We start from the raw sequence: 10565 nt of genomic DNA, 5'->3' as shown, positions 1-10565 counted from the left end.
CGAGTGCATGCCATGAGTGCTCCAGCAGTGTTGGGTGGGAAGAGTGTCTATGTCAGGTTTGATTGGAATCACAGAGGATTGGGAGATGGTCAGAATCAAGAGGGTGGATATCGGTAGGGGATTCTTGGAAAGGAAGGTTCTTGGAGACAGCAATATCCAGGACGTCACTACGAGCCCAGGTTTGAGGAGGAATATGGGTGGGTTCAGATGGAGATAAAATGGAAGGAGGGTGCTTTGTCAGAAAGGAATGAAGGATGATGCCAGTTGTTTGAGCGGCAGCCCCAAACATGGAGTTCCAGTTGCATATGAACAGAGACTGATCTCGGAGTGGAAACAGCATCCCTAGATCCTCCTTCCTTAGCTTTTTTGGTGGATGATATATTGTGTGTTGTTGCCATGTGGTGTGTAATACCAATGGCCTTGACACTATTACAAGTGGGGATAGATAGCCGGGTGTGCTTAATGTCCTTCCTGACTAAAACAGTTCCTCCTGCGTGCGAGTTTCCATCGATTTTGTAGTGTTGTGGGTGGGAGAGCAATATGCAAGATGTGGTTTCAAAAATGTTTCTTGAAGAAGTATGATGTCAGTGTTGTACTCCGCAGTGTATTTAAGTAACTCGTTTCCTTTACGATATCCCATTACAGTTCCAAGAATGTTTACATTATTCGGAGTGTTTTAAGAGTGTATGTCGTCCATTGTACAGCTTGGATGACGAACATATGTTCCTGCGGGAAGTTTTATTCTTTTAGGGTGGGAAGAGAGGACATTTTGCCCCATGTGTCCTTGAAAAAGAACATAAAAGCTACGGCTGATCATAATTGGACAAAGCAGGAGTTGACCCGACTGAGTAGGGTAGCGAGGGAAAGGACTGTGGCATGTTAAGGGCAAGGGGGTGGAATAAGATGAGGTAAGTTGGGGGAGTGGGTGTTCTGGGAACAGGAGATCAGGGCCTGCTTGGCATCCTTTTGAACCTGGCAACCTCGGTAATTAGCCATGTGGTCCAGTTTGCAAAGATAACACCTTACCAGTGTATCGTGGGATTTCTCACAGGTGGAAGAATCATGGGGACTGCCATAACAGAGACAGTTTGGTGGTAAAGTGCAATGGTTTTTAGTGTGCACGATCATTTGAAATCTGAGGCATTGCACTGGGATGTGTACTTTCCTGAAACAGTCGGTCTTGATGCTAAGGCCTGAAAGGTAGGTTTCTGCTAGGAGCACCTGTATCCAAAATGTTTTCAAAAATCAGTTGACATGAGCAGGTGGGATATTTTGAGACCAATGTCTGTCCCAATAAACACTCAACGTTGGAGGGGCAAGTGGACCACATCAAGTGGACAGAAACTATTTTATCACTTCCTCAGAAATAGAGAGGAAGAGACCTTTCACGAAGAACTTCTTTCCTCATTCTGTTACTAGTTGGTATGTGTCAAAGGGCACATCCAATGATTTAATATGGAGGATACCTTATCATCATCAATAGTGTAGCATTTAAAAATGCCTGAGATGGGGCCGGCGGAATGAGGGACAGACAGGATTAAGCATGCTTTTAGAATTTCAGCAATGGTTAACTATTGACAGTCAACCATTTAGAAATATCAGCAGAGCAAAACGGTGGGAGGTTTTTTTTAAAATTTATGTTGGTGGTGACGCAAGTGGGTTTGAAGTGCATTTGTTTGGTTGTGCTTCGTCCTCCACCAAAGTGCAAAAAAGGGGTCAACCCATTCCTCACATGAATTGGTATGGATGTTGACTGACCGTGGGGTTGGCTTGACTTTCTGATTGTTTGCCTATTGGATTTGCCATTGGTAGAGAGGACTTCGAGCTAGAAGAGCTGGAGGGTGTCCTTGTGGGTTCTTTAGTGACAGTGGGAGCATTTTGTCAGTCCTCGAAGTTTGTTGTGTAGAGGCCAGAAAAACTATTCTTTCTTCTTGTGTGGCATGTCAGTGTTAGCGCTGGAGTAAGTGTAGTTTAACTGCCACGGCAGGATGGTCCACTTGGAGTTTTTCATCACCTTTGCTGCTATCCTCATGGAGTTTTACCATGGAGCCATTCTAAAAGTCCGAGTTTCGGCATGACTAGCCAGACCCAGTCACAATTGAATTTACTTTCAATGTGTTCTAGCTTGCTTGGTTTTATTGGAGTAGGCTACATCTATGGTTGAGAAAGAAGTGGAAAAATAAATAATTTTTAAGGCCATAATTCAATTGCTGAACATGGCTCCAATGAGTACTAGAACCAAGTGATACGTCCCAAAAAAAGTAGATTAAATCCAGAAAAAAAATGAATTTCAGATCAAAGAAAATTTCTTTGAAAGAGCACCCTTGGGCATCAACACACCAGTGTCACTGCTTGGATGTGGAGCTGGCAATTGTAGAAAGAAGTGGGCGGTGATCTGATTGGTGGGAATTAATGAGATTTACTTGATGTTAAACAAAGTTAGCAAATCAAGAAAATCAAATTTTGCATTGGAATCTCCCATAACAATATCATTGATATCACCTGCAATTATCTTACAAAAAAGGAAATAAATGTTTCCTCTACAATTACCTCAAAAAATTCAAAATCATTGTTTGTTCATTCCCAAAATGCAAGGGAAACCATTTCTACAATTAAACAAAAATTTTTTATTTCATCCTTAACAATATACTACAAGTTTAATGGCATTCTTGGAGGTGGAGCCTCCTTTCTTGAGGAAACAGTTTTCATAGGCGGAAGAGGCCTTATTTTCCGTCCAAATCGCCCAGTTTTCCTCTGCCAGAGTCCAGATCTTGGCCTATTCCCAAGTTCTCTGTTCCTCTGCGCACTTCCAATGGGAGTCCTGCTATGCATTATATTTGACAGCCTCCCTGAAAATTAAGTACATGTTAATTTTTCTACTCAAGAAAATTGATTAAAAATTATTTTAAGCAGAAACTAAGCCGGAAACAACTGGCAGCAATAGAAAACCATGATGATGGATAAAAATGTTGGCAATCATTTTGAAAACTTTGCTGAAGTAATTTAAGAAGGTTAAAGTAATAAAAATATGAAGTTGACAACAAGAGCATATTAATATTGATCCCTCCCATGGACTACAACCTTGAGGTATTGGAAGGGCTTTTGCATTCTGATGACCCCTGGAGCTGTGCTGGTGGGAGCAATGGTAATTGCTCCTGGTAGGGTCACCCATGCCAATAAGTTGAAGGTTATGAGACAAATGAAAGATAAACAATGCAGCCGGTGTTCCTCAATGAGGTGGCTGCAAAGGCCAGCGGGGCAGCCATTGAGTGATGATCTTACATGAAAAACACTATTGAGAAAGGCAATGGCACACCACCTCAATTACTATTCCCAAAAACTTTATGATGCTTAATATAAAGAATATGAGTCCTGGCAACTATGGAACTTGGCCCAATTGGCCGTGTGTTGTGCCCGACAGTGGGAGAGGCAAGGCTTCCGCACTTGTCATTTCACTAAAACCTTGCAAAGTAAAATTGACAGCAGCAGCAGGACAGAAGACGAAGAAGAAGATGACCAAATTAATTAGAATAGGAACTTGGAATGTTAGTACAATGTCTAGGACTGGAAAATTAGAGAATATATAGTCAGAGATGGGAAGAGGAAATATAGACATATTAGGTCTATGCGATGTGAGATGGAAGGATAGCGGGGATAACTGGAGCGATAGTTACAGAGTAAGAAACAGCGGAGGGGATGAGAGCCATGGGTTGCCATAATATACAGCGTGCGGCACTTAAATCTGGGCAAGCACCAAGCACATGTTTCCTCGTATAAGATTTCCTTGTCAGGTTAGGGAAACCTTCCCCAGACTTCTCCGAAGCATTATACTAATCAGCAATATCGTAAACAGTCATTTGGGGTACCAGAAGAATTGAACTATTTCGAAATATAACTCCCAGGGCGAGGACTTTCGATAACATCGGTTTTTCATTTGTACTCTACACTCGTGCGTACCATCTAAGCCATTTTGAGGTTATGACTGTTTACTAGATACCTATAGCTTTCAAGAACGCCAATCGCGACCTCCAGTGGAACTACAATGAATGGGAAATTCAAATTGAATTTTGTCCGGATTTAAGCATTGCACTGTGTAAATTAAAAAGCTTGTAAAAAGCAAAATCAACATACGGCAAGCAATGGCTAGAATATTACAAGGAGGGATAAAAGGAGAGCCCACGAACTTGGTCATTTCTCAGGTATCCATGACAACAAGCAATCATGAGGGGGAAGAAGTCGATAGGATATAAAATCAGTTGGAGGACATAATCGCGAGTGTTCCTGCAGGGGAACATTTGATAGTGATGGAGGATTGGAATGTGACGTTAGGCGAGGGAAGAAATGGTGATGAGGTGGGGTACTACGGTTTAGGTATAAGGAGTGACCCTGGGGAGAAAGAAATTGAGTTCTGTAGGAGACAGGTTTATCATCACTGACACTTGGTTTAGACAACACAAAAGGCATTGGTAGGCATAAAAAATGCCAAATACCTCAGAAAGGTTTCAGTTAGATTATATCATGTTTAGGCACAGATAAGGCACTAATTTGGCAGCGGCAGTGTGCGCCATAAATTTATTTAATGATCATTCTTAGTCACATTTTCACCAAATTTTGGAGCGTCGTCAAAAGCAAAAGCTGCTAGACAGTTTTCTGGTAAAAATGAATTAGGTACCTATCATAAATTCTAAGTTAAGGTGAAAATTTCTCTTCCTGACACAGATATGACGTTCTAATCTGCGGAAATTTCTGATTCCTGTCTGGGTTGAAGAGTCATTAATTCATAAGGCAACTTTCAACTAGTTCTCTCAAGTAATTTGTTTACACATATTGTTGCAGTGGATGCCTTTAGTGGTTTTCATTAAAACAGAAGTACTTGAATTTCGTGCGGTCATAAATTTCTTTGTTTTGGATGGATTAACCCCTGAGGACGGGGACTCTGCTCCTTCAATAAGTGCCCGTGATTGACGACAAAGGGTGTTCCTGAGGGAAGTTTATGTTATCATCATGTGCTGCCATCTATCAAATGATGGTGAAACAAATTTCAGACTGATTTAAAGGTTAGTTTGGATTTGGCAGGCATTCGAGTTAGATGTGTTTGGTGATTTTCGCTAAGATGGAAAAAGAGCAGTATCATTCCATAATTCGCTTTTTGTATTTGGATGGGAAGAAATGCGAGGAGGTAAAAGCAAAGTTGGATGCTGTTTATGGGGACACTTTGCCATCTATGACCACAGTCAGATATTGGTTCAATGAATTGAAACGTGGGCAAACATCTATTTTTGATGAGGAGCGACCGATGAGGGTGCCGCATTTCCTCTAAAGCAAACGTGCGAACAATTTACACAGCAAAGTTTGGACTGATTCAAGAGAGAACCGACGCATTTTGTGCGACGATTTAACACCATGGATGGGACATGGGTCCACCAATACACGCCAGAAACAAAACAGCAGTTAAAGCAATGGGTGGAAGCCAGTGGTTCAGTGCCAAAGAAAGTCAAGTCGATCGCATCTGCCGGAAAGGTCATGGCCTGTGTTTTGGGATACAAAAGGGATCCTATTACTTGTTTACCTTGAAAAAGGCAGAACAATTACAGGCGAATATTACTCCAAACTTGGGCGGAGATTTTGAGTGGTGTTTTATTAGGAGAGACAAGGTATTTATTTGGTAGTTAAACAGGGTCACACCCAAAAGTGGTAGGACTGATTTTCTCTGGCGCGAACCGAGCGGTGGAGGGGGTTCTGCCTGGCAGGGTAAGGTGGAGGGGGCTCTTAGCAATAGACCGACACCAACCTCAGTCGCCTGCGGGCTGTCGTTGAGTGAGGACACCGTTTTTAGTGAAGTAAGTTTTTTGTCCGCGTTAAAAAACAAAATGAATCTGAATTTAGAGCAACGTTATTCCGTGAAGTTTTGTGCGAAACTCGGGAAGACGGCAACTAAGACCCTTGATATGATCAAGCAGCCTGATGGGGACACTGCCTTAAGCTGATCCATAGCATTTGAGTGGCACAAGTTGTTTAAAGAGGGTAGGGAGCTCGTTGAAGACGACCATCGCTCCAGACGGCCGTCGACGGCAAGAACAGACACGAATGTGGACAGAGTGAGGACACTGCTGAACACAGACCGACGCTTAACCAGTGAAGAAATTGCAGACCAGCTGGGGCTGTCTGCATCCAACGTCCAACGCATTATTTCACAGGATTTGGCCATGCGAACTGCTGGGTGCTTCATCATGACAACGAGCCGTGCCATGGTGCGCTTGTCGTCAGACAGCTCCTGGCCAAATACACCGTTGCCATGCTGCCACACCCACCCTATTCTCCCGGTCTGGCACCACCGGACTTCTTCTTCTTCCCCCTGATGAAAAGACAGCTCAAGGGACGACGTTTTGACACGATAAAGGCTGTTCAAAAGGCTTCGACGAGGGTCATCAAAGGCATCCCCAAAGAAAATTTCCAGCGGGCGTATGGGGAATGGGAGCAATGTTATACTAAGGGTGTAGCAGTTCAAGGGGCATACTTTGAAGATTATTAAGTCGATGTAAGTATATCGTCAATAAAATTCTTGTAAAAAAATCAGTCCTACCACTTTTGGGTGCGACCCTGTAGTTACCCAAAACCAATCTTAACCAAAACCAAACCCAGGATTCTCAATGAGAAGAGTATTAGCTAACTTAATGACAGTCAACACATACCAGCTACTGCCATACATTCCTTGCTCAGTGATAACTCTCGTTTTGATGGAAGTTGGATGATAACTCTATCACCAATCCGTCGTACCACTGTGGCACATGTTCCAGCGGCTTGAGCAAAGAATCCCCCATTGCCAGGTAGTATTTCCACACTATTCACTATTGTGCCAGCAGGAAAAGCTCCAAGAGGATGTGCATCACCTTCACTAGCCCTGACTACAATGGAGAGAGAAATAATCTTGTGAGTAGAATAATAATTGATACAAATACAAGGCAATAAATAATTTAGAAGAATCAACTATGAAAAGAGGTGTAATTATAATTTATTCCATGATATTTCAAATGAAGGCCCCTGACTTGGATCTGATACACAGCACTTGTGATGATCTGCCCTAGCAAGGGATGCCTCTGCCACGGGTAGATTAAAGGAAGGACTAAGAACATTGAATTTTTACTCCTATTAAAACATTTACTTTAAAATGGTTTAACAAAATTCACATCAACTATACCAGCTATTCAAAAGTTAGTAGTCAAACATAAAAACATATTTTCATACACTCTTCGTAGAGTACACCAGTTTAAAATTTTATACCAGCATAAAATAATGCTTTTTCAATCCCTCTCCAAACCAAAATCTCAAATGCCTCCAATTACTACTTATCATTTTGTATCAGTGACCTAATTTCCACACCATACAAAACTAAGTTCCATATCTAAGTATTGACTCAATTTTTCTTCAAATTCCCATTCAACCTGTCTAGACAACTGCCCTTCTGCTTGGTGCAATTCTTCTTCTTGTCCTCACTGCACTGAACACCTTGGTCCAAAACATTTCCAGGACAGGTATTTTACCACCTGCTCCACAGATTATTCTCCTTTTTTAATGCTTGACCATTAGTTATAACCAATGTTTCCATCAATTCTCATCCCATACCTATCACACTGATTTTCTAATACACTTCGCAAAAATTGCAACCCTTTGCCTGCATGGCTGACTTAAGCTTAATCATTAGCAAATCTTACCATTTTATGACTTCACCACCAACTCTCAACCCCATCTCAAGCTCTTTCCATGCCTCTTTCGTTCTCTCGACCCCCTCATTCCTGTGCATGTTGAAAAGCACATGAGATAAAAGAGCTCTGGCTCACCCCCTTGAATATCACTGCCTATCTCAACTGTAGCTGTGGATGGGCCAACTATTTCCCCAGCCAAATCTTACCTCCTATAATACATCCATTAATTCTATTTAAATACTCGTTCACAAACCCCAGAAGTAGCCAAATACATTCAAGTTGTATTCTATCTGCGACATCATTTGCTCTCTTCTCCAACCTTTAATAAATGGGCCTAAGTACTGTCCATTTAAATTAAAATACAGTAACCAACCTGCGACGATTCACAGGTAAGGATCGAGTTCACCTAATTCCAAGCCAAACAGTGGGTATATTTGTTACTAAAAAAATCACACATCTAGAACGAGGCGGAGAGTGCCTAGAAAAAAGCTAGGCCCTATGAAGCCTTCGCATTAGCTCATTCCTCTACCCACCGGACTAACATAGCCCTCTATTTAAATTAATAAAAACATTGTATACTTATTTTTAGGCGTAAATAGGATAATTAAACCGTGCGATTACATTTCCTTGCGTATGACCAAGAAGAATGGTACAGTAAAAATGTCTGATAGCAGAGACAAACCTGGAATTCGAGGAATTTCTTTTGAAGTCTTTAAGATGTCCCCTGGCTTCATATTTTCAGTGGCCAGAATGTAGCGCATCTTATCACCGCTTGCAACAAGGGCAATATCAGCCGTCCTGCACCCATCTTTCATTATATGTATCACCCTTTCGAAGAGGGGTCCGGTAGAACTTGGCGGCATTCTATTCCGATCAATCCAATGGTAAGGGAATTTGATTCCTCCCCCTATTCCTTTAACTACCAGCCTCTCTGAAAACAAATAATTGACCAATGAACAATGCTGTCTAATCTCTTGGTGGAACACAATTACTCACTTTTACTTACTCGTATTAGGATCTCTACCGCCAAGTCTCGTGTAAGGAATGGGTTCAACTGTATATTTTTTTGGGTAGTGTACTACCCGCCGGTAACATTTACCTTGCCCAGGTTTTGGGACCGTCACATCTTTCACGTTAGTTCTATAGGTTATCTTATTGAATAGTGGGCATCGGCTTATCTCTAGTAAATTAACGCAGACAAACCTCACCCAGCCCCATGGTGGTGTCATAACTAACATAAGATATCGACGAACAATATTCAACCAAAGGAAATTTTCAAACAAAAATACAATAACATATAATAAGAAAAGGAACGCAAATTAAATTTAATAAATATTGCCAAGAATCAACCACCTTCCCCAGTGAGAGAAGAATTATTTTTTAGAGCAAGATAAAATTGGGACAGATGCTTTTGCATGAAATATCAACTTGGCCGTCGGTATTTAATTTTCAGGTTCGAAAGCTTTCAGATAGCTTTAACGTATCATACGCGATGCTACAATGAGACTAACTCGGTTCCTCGGCACTGTAGACGCAGGAATTGATATTTACCTACCGGCAACACAGACTAAGCGTATCCAAGGATAGCACACTCCCGTGGGACCTTTACCTCTTTCTAACCATCGCTCGAAGAGGGAGTTTTACACAACCAAACTACGACGTAGTTGCATTACTGACTGATAGACAGCGCTGGCGTCACAGCACTGTGGCTAGGGTCAAATTCCCTTCATCTCTCGTACATTGTTTACATATGCCCTCATCCATATACTAACCATTTCTTCAATTATTTAATAAATGTTCATAGTACGTACAATGCCCCCGACATCAGGAAATGACTTAGATGATGTTCGCCGGATAGAAAAACCCAGCAGTGACCATTACATATATATGATACGGAGAAACTCGTTTTAAGAAAGTTCATTTAAAAAACCACAAATTCTGAATTATAAAATGGACCACACATACAAATGCCTATATTTACAACGAATGCCTTATTTACTTGCACCGGTCTCCACAATTAAGAAACAAAATTAAATTAGAATTGTACACCTATGAGAAATATACATAAAATCACAATGAAAGTCATTTACGATGATAGAATCACGAAAAAGCTATAACAAACAAATATTATGGCTGAATATTCCACCACCAGCCAAGAGGTTAACAGCTTTGAAGCATTTACATTATTTCATAAGAAAACGCATGCGGAAAAGAGATACCCAGGAAAACATCAAGCAGTGCCTGTACATGGGGCAATATCTTAATACGAGGGTCATCCGGAAAGTAGTACCCGTTCGTGAAATAAAGACACAAAAGTAAATATTAACAAACATAAAAAATTTTATTTGAAAGAGGATACTTTAAACTACTTCTCAACATAATCTCCAAGCAAATTAAGGCATTTGTCATAACGTGTGACAAGTTTCTGTATTCCTGCTGCATAGTCCTTCGCCGCCAGCTCATTGAGATACGCGAGGGACCCATCTTGCACAAATTTTTGCATAATGCAGATGGTGTTTAACAATTTCATGAACAATTGTTCGAGAAACATTGGGAAAATGCTCACAGATGTCATCAATTGTGACGCGCCGATCGTTCCTCACGAATTCGTCAACTGAGCTCACCAGTTGGTCTGTAATGACAGACGGTCTCTCCGAACGCTCATCGTCGTGTGTGTTCCCCCTCCCCATGTTGAAGTTGCGACACCACCGCCGAACAGACGACTCGTCCATTACATTGTCTCCATACACCTCCTTTAATTGGCGATGAATATCACATGGGCGAACGTTTCTTGCATTGAGGAATTTAATCACTGCCCTCACTTCACAACTGGCGGCGTTCTCAATTTTTTTAAACATTGTA

General features: G+C 41.4%; 1 protein-coding gene across 2 annotated transcripts; it reads right to left on the bottom strand.

Annotated features, from left to right (window-relative positions):
• Positions 1-2431: 2431 nt before the first annotated feature.
• On the bottom strand, positions 2432-9269 carry mRpL2 (mitochondrial ribosomal protein L2). 2 transcript variants are annotated; one of them, XM_071583064.1, is made up of 5 exons: positions 9057-9269; positions 8710-8934; positions 8386-8634; positions 6693-6905; positions 2432-2849 (listed from the first exon to the last, which is right to left on the bottom strand). In XM_071583064.1, the coding sequence occupies exons 1-5, from the start codon at positions 9118-9120 to the stop codon at positions 2650-2652; spliced, it is 951 nt and encodes a 316-aa protein (XP_071439165.1). In that variant the 5' UTR covers positions 9121-9269; the 3' UTR covers positions 2432-2649. The 2 variants fall into 2 exon arrangements, with proteins under 2 accessions (XP_071439165.1, XP_071439166.1); XM_071583065.1 differs by having other exon boundaries at positions 8710-9269.
• Positions 9270-10565: the final 1296 nt, after the last annotated feature.

The sequence above is a fragment of the Hetaerina americana genome, unplaced genomic scaffold, assembly GCF_022747635.1.
Source record: "Hetaerina americana unplaced genomic scaffold, ioHetAmer1.1.p SCAF_120, whole genome shotgun sequence".
NCBI classification, from domain to species: domain Eukaryota; kingdom Metazoa; phylum Arthropoda; class Insecta; order Odonata; family Calopterygidae; genus Hetaerina; species Hetaerina americana.
The sequence above is the reverse complement of the archived record's forward strand: the minus strand, read 5'-3'. Positions and strand labels throughout refer to the sequence as shown.